Source organism: Dermacentor variabilis, chromosome 6 (genome assembly GCF_050947875.1).
Source record: "Dermacentor variabilis isolate Ectoservices chromosome 6, ASM5094787v1, whole genome shotgun sequence".
Lineage (NCBI taxonomy): Eukaryota > Metazoa > Arthropoda > Arachnida > Ixodida > Ixodidae > Dermacentor > Dermacentor variabilis.
The window spans coordinates 162,283,525-162,302,176 of NC_134573.1; the positions used below are offsets into that span (position 1 = coordinate 162,283,525).

Sequence of the window (18,652 nt, forward strand, 5' to 3'; positions counted from 1 at the left end):
ATCACGATCATGCCCGATCCGGATCGAAATTCTCAAGTGCGATTGGCTCCCTCGCGCAGCTTGCACAAAGTAACCAATCGCGGCAGAGAAATTCGATCCGGACCGGGCTTGATCGCGATCAAAAGTGCACCGTGTGACACCGTATTATTTACTCGTATTGATATGTGCATTGTGGCAAAAATAACGTAGTTAAACCTTCCGGTGCTCACTTCAGGAAGCAGGTTGGAGCTCCGCCGCCTTTATTTTGCAGTGGCATACTACTATATTATAAATATAGCTTCTCCAGCTTACACGGCGTGTGTCACGAGTATCAACATCATGTTCGTTAGCTTCATGTCTCCTTGGTAGAAGTTGTTTGAATATAAAACTCTGTTTTGTCCACCCAAAGATTCCATGCAGAGTCCTCGACCTGCGTGCCGTCTCGCAGTTGTCGTGCCGTCATTGTTGTTTTGTTGCAGTTGTCGTTCTGTCCCACATATGGGGCAGAAACGTGGAGGTTAACAAAGAAGCTCGGGAACAAGTTAAGGACCGCGCAAAGAGCGATATAACGAAAAAATTTACCGACGATCACAATACTCCCTAATGCCAACTTTGGGACGAACTCTATATGTGTTTTGTTTTCTCTCGATATATTGGCTAGCGCGAACAATGTCTCGTGCGGCGCGTTGCAAACGAAGCGAAGCGGGGCGCGACTGTCTCGCTAATCGGGAGATCGCGAGAGGCAACTCGTGGGTGACGCTTGGGCGCGACTCAAGTTAGCCGCCGCAGACAGACCTCCACTCATGCAACGCTTTGTTTTCATATAGACGATGCGTGCTACTACGGCGCCATCTCGTAGTCATAGTCACCGCAAAGCCCGTCTTGCGTGGCACTACGCTTCTCACGCTTTCTCCATACCCTCCTCCTCCTCAGCTTTCCTCCTCGCGTTGTCTTCGCTGTCGCGGTCTTTCATTCCACGCTGCGCTCCGCGTTCGCTCGTTGATCCTTCGCTGTCCACGCCGAAGCCGCTGAGAGACGCCGACCCTCGCCGCAGGAACGGGCGCATAAGAGCTGCGCTCTAAAATGTTAGGGTTAACGTTAAGAAATCTGAAGCAGCAGGAGCTTCATGTGGGCGAGGTGGTGTAACATACTTGAAGAAAAAACAGCGCTTTAAAGACGAGGACTAAAAGAAGAACATGTACGACGGACCAGAGTTTGTCCGTCGAACATGTTATTCTTTTAGGCCTCGTCTTTTTAGCGCTGTTTTTACTTCAGGTAACGTTAAGAGACCGGAAGAGAGTGGTTACAGAATTGGTGCCAAGGGAAAGGAAGCGCTGTCAAGGACGGCAGAAAACTAGGTGGGGTGATGAAAATTATAGTAGGATAACTTTAGTAAACACAGCAGTTGGCAACCAGCGCACACAGACCGCGCGGGGTTGTGTTACTCCGACTTCCAATCACAGCAGCAAACAACATCGTTGTCACCCGACCTTTTCAAAATGGCATCGTGCTTGATACCTCCGGAGCGTCTGCTGTTCTTGAAGAGTCTTTTCATTGGCGGAAGCGATGAGGTACGTGTGCCACAGACGTGAACAAAGTGTATGCAGTCTGAGCATTTCACTCTTCAAAAGTTCGCGGCACAGTTCATTTCACTGCTGATACCGTTTTACTCGTGAAACTCAAAGCCAACTGAAGTGGATCTTGGCAATAAATAGTTGCAGCTAAGCAGGCGTGTTATTTCAGTTCAATAAAAAAATTAGTTTTTCGCTTTTCGCCCTTCTGCTATAATAAAACGAATGAAAACGTCCGAAATTACGCGCTTATAATTTTATTTTTGTGGTTACCGCCTTATTCAGGCAATAGAGAAAGTTTGAAGTACGAACTATTTGCAGCCTCACGGAGGAACAGTGGCTGGCGCTTCTGAAGGCGACGGCGGGGCTTCACTGCAGACTTGAGTTGTATCCGTCTATAGGAATTTGCAGGTGCAAGTTGGAATCATCTAGAGCAAGACGGGGATAATTTGAGATCACAGGGAAAGCGGAGCCTTTGTCCTGCAGTGAACATAAAGAAATAGGCTGCTGCTGCTGATGATGATGATGTACCACCACCGCCGTCGTTGTCGTTAACGCGATTTCTGAAAGCCAGCTAGTTAATAAAGAGCATGTATTGCGCCGTGTCCTCGTATCTGTGATATAAGATGCGATTCATGATCATCGTCATCATCATCAGCCTATTTTAAGTCCACTGCAGGACAAAGGCCTCTCCCTTCGATCTCCAATTACCCCTGTGCTGCTCCAACCGATTACAATTTGCGCCTGCGAATTTTTAAAATTTCATCGCCCCACCTAGTCTTTTGCCTTCCTCGACTGCGTTTCCCTTCTCTTGGCACCAATTTTGTAACCATAATGGTCGACCGGCTATCAAACCTATGCACTGCATGACCTGCCCAGCTCCATTTCTTTCTCATAATGTCATTTAGAATATCGACAATGTCCGTTTGCTCTCTGATCCACACCGGTCTCTTCCTCTCTCTAAACGTTACGGCCATCATTCTTCGTTCTATCGCTCTTTGTGCGGTCCTTTCGAACTTCTTTTCAGTCTCCAAATTCCTGCCCCATATTTTAGCACCGGTAGAATGCACTGATTTTACATCTTTCTTTTTAGTGATAATGGTAAGCTTCCAGTAAGGATCTGAGTATGTCTGCCGTGTGCGCCCCTAACCAGTTTTATTATTCTGTAAATTTCCTTCTCATGATCAGGGTCCCCTGTGAGTAATTGACCTATATAGGTAAACGCATTCCTTCGCAGACTCTATGGAGGCAATTATTCACTCTCTAAATACAGTTTAAATTATTCCATCGTACATACAAGTTAAATTACCATGTAGACAATATCTGAAAAATGAAGCCAGTGCTTCGGGCTCTTCTTGATTCTTTCCGTTCGCGGAGGCGGGAAGGCAGAAGAAGAGACCATCACCTCTCGCGCGCACGAGTCCCACGAGGCAGAAGAAGAAGGAGCTCACTGAGCGTAAGCACGTCTTGACGTTCTGCTCGATTATCGTGTGAGTAAACGCCATTACCAATTGCTATTCTGCGTCAGGGTCACGCCTGTCAAGTTCGGAGCCGCACTTCGACCATGCCACCAACGCTGCTGCCGTCCGACAGGATGCTGCTGATCAGTCGCGGCACTCGGCGTCTCGGCGAGATACTCAACAAGCGGTGCTACTGGGTCGGCGTTTCGGCCCTCGCGGCTGTCGTCTTCGTCCTTCTCGGCGTCACCGCTATCCCTCAGATCGAAGCCTTTTTCGCGCCGGGCCACCTATCCGTGAACGTCACCGATGACTTGCAAGACGAGGCGCAGCGAACGAACGGGAGCGTCTCTATCGGTGAAGAGATGGCTTCCCTGGCCGCGAAGTCGCGCCCCCAGCCGCAGCCGTACGTCTGCAGCACGGCCGCCTGCGCCAAGGAAGGCAAGAGAGTCGTCAAGGCCGTTGACAACTCGACGAATCCGTGCGACGATTTCTACCGGTACGCCTGCACCAACTGGATGGCCTTCAACAAACCGGGCCCCAAAGATGCCAGGGCATCCGTCGATGACCGCCTTCTCTACAGTTACGCCGAGATAATGTCCCGTGTGCTGGCGCAGAAGCACAACGTCGTGCCCTCGGTGAAAGTGCTCTTCGACAACTGCGTCGACCCGACCGACGAACTCTTCGGGCACATACGCAGCGTCTATTTCTACCTGCTCGGGTTTCAAGACTGGCCCTACTTAGCCACCAGCTCTGGCAGAATCAGCGCCGATGAACTGTCTTCCAAGATGGGCGACCTCCACCGCCACCTAGGCATTGACAGTCTCTTCCACTTTTCGCTCGTCGAAGAATATGAAAATAATGGTACCCTCTCGCCTGTTATCGGAGAACCCAATCTCTTGATAGGCAGACTTCAGGGCCCTCTGAACGAATACCGATTCCTCAGCGACGCGTTCCAGGCCCTGATGCACTCTATGGGCAAGGTTGCCGACACTGACGTCGCTCAGATCGAACTGGATCTCGCTCAGCGAAAGACCTCGCACACTCATGACTGCATGCTTTTTCCCAAGCATTGCGGTGCGATGAGCTTGTCCAACCTTCCCGGCACCAGGCTTTTTACATGGCGCATCCTGTTGGAGCGGGCCTTCGGGGATCGCATTCTCGCCCTCGCCGGTCACAAGGTCAAGGTGACGAGCTTGGAGTACCTGTCCAGCTTCGCGAACCAGGGAACGCTACCGAGAAAAGCAGACGTCCTCAATTACATCGTGTTTCGCGTATCCATGGCGCTCTCACCGTTCATCAAGAACGTCGAGCTGCGAAACAAGCTGGCCTCCATTGCGTATGCCGACCAGCCTGAGTTCGCCAAACACCTACCCGCCACTCACTACTGTGTCAAGCTGCTAGATCGCATGGAACCGTACGTTCCGATGATACTGGCCTACAGCGGCTCCGTCAAACTGCTAGGCTACGAGACGCTGAGAGACCTGCTCTTGAAGCGCCTCAACACCAGCTTCTACGAGTTCGCGCGCAACGACTCACGGTTTTTCGGTGCTTTCAAAGACAGCCTACTGAGGAAGCTTCGCGCTCTTTCCTGGGAGCCGCTCGTTCCACGCAGTTTCTTCGACAAGGCATTCCGCAACAAGTACTTTAGCAACATGTACAGCAGCAACCCCACGGCACCGCTAAACGCCTTCTTCTATTACTGGCTGAAGAACGCTATGATGAGGCGAAACTGGCTGTCGTCCGATTGGTACAGGCAATATAAGACGGGCTGGAAAGGAGGCTTCTTGCGTACGTACCCGTCCCTCGAAGCGCCATATCGGAACCTGGAAATACCGCTGGCCGTGTTTGACTTCGTTATGTCGAGCCACGCGTCGATCCAGCTGTTACACGTGCCAAGAGTAGCCACTCGCGTCTATCGCAGCCTTTACCGTTTCATATATTACTGGGCATACACGTTTTACTTCCACACGGCGGCTACGGACCCGGTGTCTGTCTTGGAGAACATCCGAGGTTGCTTGCAGCAAGACTACGCCGCCTTGCGGTCTCCCTTTTCCAATGCGTCGCTGAACAGCGAACGAACTTCTTTGTCGGACCTGTTCGATGTCTTGGCCATCCCTGCCGCTTTCAATGCCTTCCTGACGGAAGCTTTGAGAGGATCCAGCGCTTTCCGGCTAGCGGAAGCGCTCTCTTACACGCACGAGCAACTGTTCTTCCTTTATTACGCATTTGGACACTGCGAGAACATTAACCCCGACTTCCTAGCCAAGTGGATGCGCCAAGGGTCGGAAAGCCCAGCCTGGTATAGGGTTAACGGACCCCTCCGCCATTTCCCGCCGTTTTCCAAGGCCTTCAAATGCCCGGCTGGAAGCTTCATGAACCCTGTTAAGAGATGTGTTAACTCATAATGACCATCGTTGAAAATATAGGCTCTCCATAGAACATACGTGAAATTCGATCAGCAGTATACGAAGTGACAAAGAAAGGCTTAATTTTTATTAGTCAATTAGCCGTTGCAAATGTATATGAGCGAATGATTATTGCGCTTCGTTAGCTTCGTCCACTTTATTGCAAAAAGAAGCAAATATGCCTTAAGTTTCGTTTTTCTTCCTTTCTTCATAAAAATGTATTGGAATGAGAACTGCCCAGAGTTGTGAGGGAGAGGTAGAGCTTATATTGTGTTCGCATGTTTTCTTTGTTTGTTTCTTTTTTTGTGTGTGGAACCTGCTGTGAGGGGGCGGCGTTGTCCCTTCTACGCTGGAATGTGAGGAGTACTGCCCTCAATGTAATCCCTTGCCCGCCTGCCGTTTCGGAGCCCCTATAGGTCAGCGTCGATTATCCACGCGTGCACGCACGGAAAACCTTTTGACACCACCTTTAGCGCCACTGGCGCCGTAACTCATCTCCGATAACTCCATTCATGCGTAGACTGCATTCTGCATGAATGCTTAGACTGCATTCAAAACTCCAACAAGTAAGCTTCAATGGAAAACTTCAGCTGCTCAAACTTTGCTGTACAGTGAAATTCAAAACGTTATTAATCCGCGCATTGTTTGAATTTGGCGCCTTTTCTACTCGTGTTCGTGGAGGGAAAGGTAGAATGCAGAAATTCATGATGGGACTTGATTTCAAAACGCCCTCTAGCTTGTTTTTCGCCCCCTTTACTTTCAAGGTTTTGTTACTCAACCTTGTGTGGATCGTTTTCTAACCCACGTACGTTCCTTTCTTGTTGAAGAGTATCATGCCCATGGTTTAGTTTCACAACACAAGACATTTTCCCTGCCTCTAAGAGCTTCCACGGCGTTGTTTTCACGCGTTATTTTCCTCCCAAGCATTCAATTAAGCAGCTAGCAAGGAGTGCAATCAATACAAGCGGGATTCGGCAGTGCAATCTTGAAGTGAAACCGAAAGTCTTCTTCTTGAGGTTTTGAAATCCGATACATGCGTTTGTTTGTGATTGTATAAAATGATGCGTTCAGCCGCACAGTGATTTCTAGAGATTACGAAAGGTTTTACAGATTTAAGACAACTTCAACTACAAGCCTTCTATTTGCCATTTTTAGCTGTTTTTAGCCGATCCAGAGTCCAAGCAGTTTCTCTTTGTAGTTTGTTTTGTACCTGTTGATTTGCTACGGGCAGGTGGCGCCAGCTGCGAGGTGATGTGGTGTGCGTGTGTTTGGTGTGTGCAATGTGCATTGCGTAGCGTACGCACGTAAAACTGCTGGATCTGCGGCTTCTCCTCGCACCACTTTTTGCGCGATTTACTTTCTTCCCCTCTCAAAATGTTGGGTGCTCGAAACGCTTCCTCGTTGGCCACGCACGGGGTATCCCAGCTCTATCAGGTACGGTTGATAAGACATCGAAACCCGCTTTAATCTGTGCGCTGGAAGTTGGTTTACGGTTGCATTTTGCCCACACTTCGTTCGGGAACTCGCGAGCTGCGCAAACGACTCGTGCCTCTGCATTTGGCGAGTACAGGTAAGGATCGTCTTTCGCGAGCCCGTGCCGTGTTGCATCCCCAGTTGGAAGTGCGCTTGGGGCAACCAGAAACCTGATCACGCTACGTGAGCTGTCGATGTCGGTGCTCGTTTGCGGCGTCAGCATGGTTCTCTTTGGGCGAAGCTTGTTGGTGCACAGCAGTATCGTTGCGTAAAAAAAGAAACGGCACTTTTTTTTGCACGGCTGAGCATGAACACCTGTCATCCTTTTAAGGAGCTTGTTGCGCGCCGTGTCGTAGATCGGCGATCTCTCAGTGGCACGTGAATGAGTATGGGTGCAAAATCTAGCGCTTCCGTTGCACAAACGTTCGGTTTAGTTTTTAATGAGTAAACTCTTCAATGTCGATGTTGTTTTCTTGCGCAGCATGTCGAAAGCCGAGAACCAAAGGGAACAACACACTCCTAGGTTTCTGACACCGCCTTCAACGCCGAAGAGGGTTATTGCATACCAAGAAAAGCTAAAGCAAACCTTCAACCCAAGCTTGTTCCTGCAAAATTTCAACTTTTCAATACCGTTTCGAAGAAAACCGAAACCAAAGGTAAGCAAGGGTAATGTTGATAAACTAGCTAATGCAAAAAAGAAAGAAAAAAAAAGAAGGGCAGGATGTTTTGCACGATACCTGCAGATTTTTGTCACTCTTTCCAGATTTAACTTATTGCAACATGTATTTGGCCTCCACATACTTACGCAGATGCATATGTAAAAATTGTCTGTAATGCCAATGATCACTATAAGAGATCTGTGGGGTTAATTAGTAATTCCTGTAAAGTCATATCTACAATAAGTTTTTGCTTTGATATGGTTTTGTTTACCTTTAGTCAACATTGAAAAACTAGAGACATTCGCACTGTTTATTTTTCAGCCGAGTGAAGATACTACAGTCTTTCCTACTCCTTACAAGACACTTTACCACCCAAGAGTTGCGAGGCACCAGCCATTCCGCAGGTCCGAGTTCATCGAACTTGCCAACTTTGGAGTGGTTGAAATTGATCCAACAGAGAGTGGTGTGGGCCACGACTTTGAGCCAGTGGTGTTCAAGAATCCGACTTGGTGCGACTTATGTGGTGACTTTGTGTGGGGAGCCTGCAGTTTACAGCAAGGACTTCAGTGTCAAAGTGAGCAAACATTGCTGTTCTTAACAAGTGACTGGAGAGCAGAAGTTGTGCTTTCTCAGTGTAAACCGAGGTCAAGAGACAGGGATGCGTCATTACAGCACCTGTTTTAGTTTCACATGTGTGACTATAGCTATACACATGGGCAAGTATTTGTTAAAGGAGTACTGACAGGAAAACTGTGTCTCACTTTTTTTTGTAGCTCTCGACTCCATAATTATGGTATGAAGCTTCAGTTCCTCGAGATTTCCACAAATAATTGCAGAATCGTTTATGCTACCAATTCAAAATGTGTGCGAAGTGCAGCACTGCTTTGAACATGAGAAAGGAGGCTATTCAGGTCGCTGAAGGCAGAGCTGGTGATCACATATCACAGACAACTCAAGAGGAAGCCAGTCAGCCTGGTGTGGTGGTTGAATGCCATGCAATGACTATGTCACTGAAAGCTGCCATAGTGGCCCTTCCAACTCAAGTGTGCTTCTCTTGGAAATGCAGGGGAACCCACTCTCCCCTCTTGTCCCATCAAATGCCAAACTGACTCTGCTTTCGGTTGCACGGTCATAGTGTATGTGCATAAGTCAATGGTGTCTGGCACTATGAGACTGTCACTTGGTAAGCTAAATGGTCTCCTTTTTTCATTTTGGAAGCCATGCTGCACATGTTGTGCATTTTGAACTGGTCACACTAAAAGGCAACATAATTAATTATTTGTTGCGCTATCAAGGAATTCAGGCAAGACGGCTCTGAGAGGGCTCCACATTGCTGCAAACTGTGTTAGAGTGCTGTAGGAACTGATCGTGTGTACCTTTATGTACTTTTAGTCGAAACATTGCAGGTCAGCATGTTGTTCTCTTTCTTCCTGTTGAGCAAGTGAAGCAAGGGAGTGTGCACCCAACACTTGCCTGGTTTTGCCCATGATCTCAACCACTTAGTTGCGCCAAAATAATAACCACAATTAATGTACAATAGAATAATCAGAAAGTTTTTTTATCAATGTGTTTATGATGATTGTAGTTAGAGTTCAGAGCTGTAGTTAGACTGGTCGCTTACACAGAATGCCAGTCTCACTCCATCGTACTTCTGTTTCAGACTGCAATTTTACTTGCCACCTAAGGTGTCGAAGCTTCGTGGCATTGGATTGTAAAGGCCACGGGGAAATGGAGACCACCGATCTAAGCGGCCAGAAGCAGGACGAGCAAAAAGAAGGAAATGTGAGTTTTATTGCTTGAACGCCCTTGGGGTCATCCTGGAAAATTGCAGGGAGCATTAAAGCGAAAGTGGCTGTTAATACCTCTTCCTGTTTGCCTAATAGCACTTTTGAAAAAAGAAAGTTCTGTCTGTCTGTGAGCAGGTTGTGATTATTACTGCGGTGAAAACTCGGAGCGGACATTGTAGCATTGCATAAGGAAAGCTCGAACTGAAGTTCTAAGGCCAGTGCATTGGAGGGATGAGTACTGTCTCAGGAGCCTGTGGTTTAACTGTGGTGCATTCTAATACCATGAGGTTAAGTTATGTTGGATGTTGAAAAAGAGAACTAAAAAAGTGTTTTGAAAATATGTATCGAGGACCAGATTGTTTGGCCCCACTGTAATGCCACCTACGCTACATAAGTATAGAAAGGTTTTTGACTTACGAGAAGGTGACAGTTGGTCTTGCTACATTATTCACAAACATGCCTTGACTTGATGCTGCTCTTCATCTACGTTGAGTGGAGGACAGTGCTGCTACACAGCTGAGATATCACTGTACTTAAGCTCAGCAAATGTGAAGATAAGCTTTAAGTGGAGCTGTGTCAATTAATACATCTGTTAGTCTATAGAGTTTTGCAGCACTGGAAGTTCCACGGTGGCCTTTGTATGTGGTACAGTAACAGCTTTAATCGGGAACTTGGTGCTTTCAAAATAAATGGCAAATGGTGTACATGTTGATGCGCACTGAGATGTTTCAGAGCATTGGTTATCACAAACAAGTTGGCTAGTTGGAGTATTGCTTAAGCATGCATGATGCAAAAGCACAAAGGGCTGGTCTGAATAAGTCTATGATCGATGCACGCTTGTAAGCATTAACATTTGAGCTGCTAATAATATGGGTTGTTTTGATATTGTGCATCACAATTGGCACGGTTATGGTGACTTAAAACTCGGAATTATGTGTACATAGCAAACTTCTGGTTGATGTCCAGTGTCTGTTGCACCTACTCTGCCGTGTCCCTTGTGCCTTTTCTCTGTAAATATTATGCATTCAGAATTTTGTCATAGTAAAAAAATGGGAGGAGTGCTAAGGCCTTTTTTTGTAAAGAATCGTTGGAAAGGTTGATTGTATTGTCTTGAAAAGCCAATATAACTGCAGCAAAGGGGGCTGGTTGGTGTCCTTGTTCATGACTTTCAGCGTGACCTTCAGCTATATTAAAAAACTAATAAGGTGTTCCATCGGCCTAATGACATTAGTAGTATTTCCTATTGCCAGTATGAACTCCCACTTTTAGTAACATGTCTCCTAGGCTTTGGTTAACCCACCGAATTGTTTCAGCAGCCACGTTCAGGGCTGATAACACCCATGGTGTAGGCTTGCTATCTAAAACTAAGCTCCTTAATCAGTCAAGTATGTGGGCTTTGGATTTGAAGTAATGGTCACATCAAGTTACATGAGTGTATCTGGCATTTTTGTGCTGGACAAAACTAATGAAACCCCTTAAGCATCTATATTCTATGTGCAGTCAATGCGACTCCTTGCTCTATACTGAACGCTTGCTCTACACTTCAACGCTATATTTGCAAACTCGTGCAGAATAAAAGAAAATTGGTGGTCATCTGTCACAAATGAACATTGATTGGTCTATCTGTCCTGTGGACAACCACGAATAGACTGCTGACCGAATAGCTCTGACCAGAGAGTCTGTGCATATTTGGCAGGGCAAATATTGAAAAAAAGAAAACAAAAAACAAAGAAGAAGAAGGCCAACACTCGTAACATCAAAAGCTGGACTCTGATGTGTCGTTTCTATGGGGATTGCACATTTCGCAGTACGTTGCATATGCAGCAACAGTGAGCACTTAACTGGGTGTCCTTCTATTGGCATGTGAATAATTTTACTTGCCTTCCTTGAACAGGGTCGTATATCACCATTGTTTCTTGAGGACCTCCCTAAAGATGAGCTCATGTCACGAATTGAGTCCTACAATCTGCAGGAACCCGGTCTTGACATGGTTTTGGTAAGAAACAGCATTTATTTCATGATCCCTATGTTTACTGGTTACCTGTTGATGAATAGATGGCAGCAAGACAAATGAACAATGTAGCTATCGACAATGTTGCTAAGATCAGTGCTTACTGAAGACCAGAGGCTAGTGATGTAATCTGATACTCATGATGGGTAGCCATAGCACTTGTCAGCTGTAGCATTTCTTTTCCACATTATCATTGTCTTTATCTCTAATATGCTGTCAAAGCTAAATGAAAACAGAATTTATATGCTCAAGTTCCTACTGTTATAAGGAAAATGCTAAGTCGGTGGACATATACGTGAATAGATCTGTAGTCACACAGAACTTTTTTATGTCTCTAATACTGTGCTTAGCTTGAAATATATTGAAAGGTGGTAATTAGGCTTCTGTCGCAAAGCCAGCAGCAGTAATAATTAAGTTGATGTCATTAATTTTAGGTGTGGCTAAAACTGTTATGTTTCAGTTTTAAAAAAACTGTGAGAGTCGTGTTCGGTGTGCTTTTTCAAAATTCGGCTATCTTTTTTGCAGGCATAAAATGTTTTCTTTCATGGTAATTCTGTGATTGGAGTTCATTCTCCAAAAAAATATAATAATAAGACAAGTTAATGGTAGTTACTAATAGCCTGAAACGTTGATACTCATGGTTGTTTGGGACATGTCTATTCAAGATAAAATCACAAATGTCTTGTTTCAGAAGAGCAAAGGTTTCTGCTGTCTAATTAGCAGATACCTGAAACATTTGTGAGAACGCGAAATGGCAATGGAGCCTACAGAAAAAAATCACTTGAGAATGTACAGCCAATTGAGAAATTGCAGTCAACATCACAGCTTACGCTTGATCAGCAGGCTATAAGTTCAAACTAGCTCGCATCTCATTTTCATGCGATGTGATACAAAATGGAATGAAAACATCCTGCTTGACATTGTCTCTTACTTGTGTGTATGGCTTGAGCATTTAGCATGCTAGAGGTACACACTTGCTGTTTTTGTGTAGCGTTTGCTGTGGAGCAGTGCATTGAAGCACAAGTCAACAACAAGATTTTCTGCTTAATATGGTTAGAGGCCTTTTATTTCCATATGCAGAGTGAGCAAGGATGTAAACAAGAATAGAAATGGCAACTGCTGAAGCACAGACTGTTGATCTGTGGCAGTGTGAAACAAGAACAAGTTCCATACTGGTGTCATAAGCATGTGATGAATGTTATGTAAATAAGTCAAGTCAGGTATTCATTAGTACTCCCCAAACCACTGGCTCGTTCATGATCAAATTCCACGCAGAGGTGGCATTTTGCAGTGTGTGCTGTTTAATGCCGACGTGCTGCAAATGCCAGCTCTGTGGGAAACTTGAGCAAAATCAAGCTAACAATTTTAGCTGGAAGATCAATGTTTATCTGGCTTATTTATTTATGCTACGTTTTTCATTTTGCAAGCAGTGCCACAGAAAAAATACGAAAATGAAATGACACAATGACAAGTCTCAACTCTCAGCTGAAGCTTTATATCCATCGGACATGTGGTTAGACAAGCATAGTGAAAAGTGAGCCATTTAAAAACGAAGTTCTTCCTCATACAACGCAATTTAAGGAAAATTTATACAAGTATCTTTTACAATCTATGTGCCATGCCTTGATAATCTCCCGAGTTGTCTTACTATGATATGTGGCAACAACATGAGCCTGGCTGAACTTCAGTGCACAGCCGCATCCTTCACATTGCAAAGCAATCTGAGCCTGACAGGGAGCACAGGTACAGGTGGCAACTGTCCATCTCGCATTGCCTTACAGTGTGAAGAATGTGGCTGTACATTTGAGTTTCACCAGGCTCATGTAGTCCCCAGGCATCATAGTCAGACAACTCAGGGAATTATCGAGACATGGTACATGCATCATAAAAAAAGATACTTGTATCAGTTTTCCTTCAATTGCATTGCATGACAAAGAAGCTCTTTTTTTTTTTTTTTGATGGCTAACTTTTCACTTTATTTGTTTGACCATGTGTTATATATTGTCCTGTGTGTTGGAAATAAGCTTGAGTTGAGAGTGAGTCATTGTGCCATTGTGTAATTTCATCTTCATGTCTTTTCTGTGATGCCATTTTCAATACGAACCCATACCAACTGACCCAATCACAGTTATTCTTATGCAACATTTAGTACGGTCCATGTTGGTAAGCTGTTTTCCTAAAATCAGTTACACATTCATAAGGTCGCACTTTTTCTAAATGACAGTTTGATTACACATTTGGATGCTCCTTTATAAACAACCAGTTAAACAATCTTTTTTCAAATCGTCAGCGATCTGTCTTGCAGTCTGTGCAAGCACTTTGACGAACTCTCAGATCTTCTTTATTCATTCACCTTCCAATCGGAGTATCTAAAACTTGGTTGAGCGACCACGATAAACACCTTTTCTGTTTTTCTAGTTTTGTTCCTGAATAGTCCAATTGTCTGTTCAGCAACCATGGCGGTACAGCACTGTATATCTATTCTGATATTACATGCAATCGAAGTAACGATCTTGTGCTTAATGTAACTAATTGTGAAGACCTTTGGACTGAACTTAAAATTGACTTCCTCAACATAGACTACAAAGACCTAATAATTGGTTGCATATATTGTTCACCTTCGTCATCAGCAATAGATTTCTGTGCTGCTCTCCATAATGTTACGGGACTGCTAGCAAATGAAAACAAAAATGTAATACAGAATTATAGGTGACATCAACAGTAACCTCGCTGACAGTACGTCTACCAATTCTTTACATTATTCTGATTGTTTTAACAGCTTTGGTTATGAATGTTTAATTAAGATACTGACACAATGTGCTAACCACCCCATGGGTACATTAATTGACCATGCATAATCAAATTTGGCATATCCACCAGACGCAGGTGTTCTAATGACCGACATAACTGATCACTATCCTATATTTTGAAAATTTTACTTTACTCATGGCTCTGAAAAAAATCATGTACATGAAGTTTATGCTAGACAAACAATCATTTCTTGAAGCTTTGTCTAATCTTGACTGGTCCCCCATCTTTTCTACAAATGATTCACAAAAAGCATTCGCACTGTTTATCTCTATGCTTAAGTCCTGTTTTGATCATCATTCCTATCAAGTTAAATAAAAAATGAATTTGTGTTGCCTCAGATTCCATGGATAACAGATAAGCTCCTAGCTTTAATGCGTAGAAAGGATTATCTTTACAAGAAAACCAAGTGACAACCTTTTAACAAGAATTTAGCCATTCGGTACAAGAAGTTTTCTAACCAGCTTTCTGCCACATTGAAAAAAGCTAAAAAAATATGGTACGAAAGAAAAATTTTGGAATGCGGTAAAGACGTAAAAAAAGAAATGGGAAATTGTTAACTCCTTCTTAAAAACGGCAAATAATCGTGAAACTATAACAGAAATTGCTTATCAGGGTAAAGTGTACAAGACTGCTAAAGAAATAGTTGATGCATTTGCTGATTTCTTCTTTAGCAGCGAACTACAGAGACCTACACATGACAATCTTGTGCCCCAATTCCTGCCTCAGTCTTTCTTTTTATTTCCAACTACATCCCAGGAAGTTCTAAACATTATAAACAACATGAAAATAACTGGCGCCCGCATCGATAAATTACACCCTTCCCATATACAATTAATGTCACCCTTAATAACTGATGTCCTTGCAGACATAATCAACATCATGTTTAAATCAGGCAGTTTCCCACAGGAAGTTAAACAAGGCACGATCACCCCAATTTTTAAGCAAGGTGACCGCTCTTTGATTTCCAATTACCGCCCCATCTGTGTACTACCTTTTTTTTAGCAAGGTAATCGAAAAGCTTATAGAAAAATGCTTAACTAATTACCTTACAAAATTTAACATTCTCTCACCGTTCCACTATGGCTTTCGCTATGGTTACTCAACCGAACTTGCTCTTGTGCTAACTGATCAACTAAAACTCGCTGTCGATGAAGGCAATTATTCAGCTACAGTATTTGTAGATTTAAGCAAGGAGTTTGAGAAAATAAATAATCACATCTTATTTCATAAGCATGAATCATCAGGAATTACCAGCGCAGAACTTTTGTTACTGCAAAATTACTTAACAGACAGAATGCAGGTAATAACTGTTTCAGGCGTTCATTCTAAAACCATGCTCACTAATACTGGCATGCCCCAGGGTTCCATATTAGGTCTGTCTTTATTTTTATTATATGTCAGTGATCTGCCTAACTGCTTTTCTTCTTCGAAATGTATGCTTTATGCAGATGATACTACTATAATTAACTCTGATGAATTTCTTACAACTTTAGTGTCTAACCTTAATGGTGATTTATACAGCCTGCTGGAGTGGAGCCATGCTAACTATCTACAAATAAATGTGTCAGAAACAATATTTGTTGTATTCACTTTTCATCAGTGAACACTTCACTCCATTCCTCCTATTTTTCTTGTCGCCAGTCCTATCCCTGCAAGTTTTTCGTGTGATTATCTTGGTATAGAAGTAGACAGAAATCTCAAATTTATTGAACAAATAACCAAAGTAAAACAGAAGATTGCCTTTGGGTCAGGGTACTTCTAAAAGCATGAAACATATTCAACCATCAAATATTACTATCATTATACTTTTCATTTATTCATTCCCTCATTAACTAGCATGTTACTTGCTGGGGAAACACTTACGTCACCCATTTCAACTCTTTTGCAAATCCTACAGAATCAGGCTATTAGTATAATTACATTTAGCCCATATAACCACAACGCCTCATATCTTCTGCGAACTAATCACATTCTTTCAGTCACACAATTCGTTAAACATAACCTTAGGTACCTTTTTGTTCTGTCAAATCAATTATACACGATGCGATAGCTTGATACCACAATCTTCTTTAATAAATGCTAATATTACCAGGTTTGCAATAAATAGGAACTTCATTTAACCCAAAATACATACTAATTATGGCAAGCAGAGCGTACATTTTTCATCTATCGCATTCTGGAACACACTACCATTAGAGATAAAAACACTTAAAATTCATGAATTCAAGAAACAACTAAAAGATCATTCTGTCGAATACTGATGCCTAGTTCATACTCACAACCATTCTTTCAGGATGCCTTCATTTCATTTTCATTATCATACCATCAGGTTTTTGTTTGGTGTCCTTGCCTTACATATACATTCGAGTTAGCAAATCATACTGTGTTCGCCACGTCACTTACGCCGAAAATATTAAAAACAGGAATTAACCTGTCTCATGCCCGAAGCCACTCAGTCAAGAGATTGATTGCCATCCATTTCTTGTGGAGCACACATACTATTAGACCCGGGGGCTTTTTTGCATTCTTGAAACACCGTGGCAATCCTCTTTCCGATAACCAATGGATGCGGGTAGTATGCTTCACTGCACGGCAGTTCTTTTTGTTAAGAGTATGCTTTACCACGTTACACGGCTACGATGTGGTGAAGATACTAAAGCCAATCTGGCATTATGGAGAACAAATAAAACCCCTGCTGCAAGAGCCCTCTGTATGTTGAGAAACACACCTTGCTAATTTTTTTCTCTATCGCATGTACTGCCTTTTGTATTCAACACCTCTATAGCATTTGCCAATACAATGCTGTTATGTAAACATAAATATATTTTATGATGCAAGAAGTGATCAATCTTGTTAGGAGAAGTGCACCTGCAGGTGCACAGCACTCAATATATTGAATGTGGCAGTGAACGAGAGATCGATATAGATGTAGTACAATGCTATACTTTTGCATAGGATTTCCAAGGGGATGTTACAACTGTTTTATATAGAAAATAATTCAATATACCCCTGTTCGATATATCTGGGTTTGACCGTGTATGCACATGCAGTTTAAGAAAATGTCATAGTGCTTTGAGAACACTGAGCATGACTGTATGTAAATACATGTACACTTTTTGCTCATTGGCGAGCTGTCCACTGCTGAAGCTTCTGAACTTTTTGTTTCCTGTGAATGCAGCAAGAAGACGGGTCTGTACGAGGTTTTGTGAGAGTACGCATGAACCTAATGCGTCCCATCAACGTTGTAGCAGGAACAAGACCTCCGTCCATTTACAACATCCTTAAGGATGATGACAGTGGTCGAAAGACGCTTACCTCCTTCTACCTGCCCAGGGACACTATAAAGGCTCTTCACATTACCAGGTAAGCAGGAGGCCTTCATCTAAAAGAAAGCTTTGTTTGAAGCACAGATGTAGAAAAATCAAGAAGCCAGATTGTGACTGCTTCTGTTGAGACAAGTCCATCCTGTTCGTCTTGCATTTGTTGTGAAACACTTCAGCACCTGATATTGGAGTGTCCCCTGCAGGGGCATCTGCATCAGCAGGCGTTTGGTGTGTTGCAACACCACGTACCTGAGCACACGAGGGTTGGACCCTCCCGCGTATAGCCATGCGCCGCTTAGCCGTGTCTGGGGAAAGTGGGATCCTGGGGATTGAGCCGATGCTGAGTGTTGGGATCTTCAAGCCCCCCCGGTGGAGGCAACACACCTCTTTGGCCGCTGCTTCACATAGACGGCACCTTCAGACTGACCCACCTGGAGGAAATCGGCAGTTGCCTTTTCCTGTCCCACTATTCAATCTTCTACTTTCCCTCTCGCTGTCTCTTCTTTCCTGTCTTCTTATCACTTCTTCTCACTTCCGAATTTCTAGGCGGCAAGGGTTAACCTGGTGCATGTATCCAACCTTGGGTATTTTATATTAGGTTATAGTAGCTACGTACAGGTGGTGTCTGCGTTTCCGCTCGGACTCATGGCGTCCCCTTGTTGGGCTCGGTGGTGGGTGGCTGGCGTAGCTACCAAAATTAAATGAATTCTGCATGGCTAAGACGTCATTTCCCCCTCTTTCTGATCATCCTCTTTCAAAAAGAGGGTGCACTGAAGAAACTTTCCAGCTATTCAGCCAGCACAAAGAAACGTTCCCCCGCTTCCGTGTGATACTCAGTCAAGATCCCGAAAAGACAGTCAGAACTATCTTTCATTGTCACTAAATGTCTTACCGACACACTAGATGCTGGCTACAAAGTGACGAGTGGCGACCTTCTTCTTGGGGTCGACGACACTCAACAGCATGGCAAACTCTCCAATCTCTTAGCATTTCGTAATGTGGCAATCACTGTTACCCTCCATCGGTCATTGAACACGTATAAAAGAGTCATCTCTGATGATCTCTTGAGCCTGAGCAAGGAAGAGCTCCTGGAGGGCTGAAAAGAACACAACGTGATTCAAGTGCACGGAATAAAGATCAAGCAAGACAACCAAGATATTCCAACTAAGCATC

The 18,652-nt window shown here is 43.9% G+C and overlaps 2 protein-coding genes across 3 annotated transcripts in view; both read left to right on the forward strand.

Moving 5' to 3' along the window:
• Positions 1-2,908: 2,908 nt before the first annotated feature.
• On the forward strand, positions 2,909-5,641 carry LOC142584430 (membrane metallo-endopeptidase-like 1). Its single transcript, XM_075694582.1, has one exon. It carries the CDS (start codon positions 3,115-3,117, stop codon positions 5,413-5,415), a length of 2,301 nt encoding a protein of 766 aa, XP_075550697.1. The 5' UTR covers positions 2,909-3,114; the 3' UTR covers positions 5,416-5,641.
• Positions 5,642-6,651: 1,010 nt separating this feature from the next.
• Positions 6,652-18,652, forward strand: part of LOC142585630 (ras association domain-containing protein 1-like) — a 32,521-nt gene continuing 20,520 nt past the window's right edge. Inside the window, exons 1-6 of one of the 2 annotated variants that reach the window (XM_075696549.1) lie at positions 6,652-6,985; positions 7,370-7,544; positions 7,869-8,121; positions 9,208-9,329; positions 11,229-11,330; positions 17,335-17,519. In XM_075696549.1, coding sequence (XP_075552664.1) covers positions 7,371-7,544; positions 7,869-8,121; positions 9,208-9,329; positions 11,229-11,330; positions 17,335-17,519 — 836 coding nt within the window. In that variant the 5' untranslated portion in view covers positions 6,652-6,985; position 7,370. The remainder of the gene's footprint in view (positions 6,986-7,369; positions 7,545-7,868; positions 8,122-9,207; positions 9,330-11,228; positions 11,331-17,334; positions 17,520-18,652) is intronic. The other variant, XM_075696550.1, reaches the window with a different exon arrangement.

What these genes read in the sequence shown, in the direction of transcription:
- LOC142584430 (XM_075694582.1), top strand. Translation starts at nt 3,115, where the DNA reads ATGCCACCAACGCTGCTGCCGTCCGACAGGATGCTGCTGATCAGTCGC.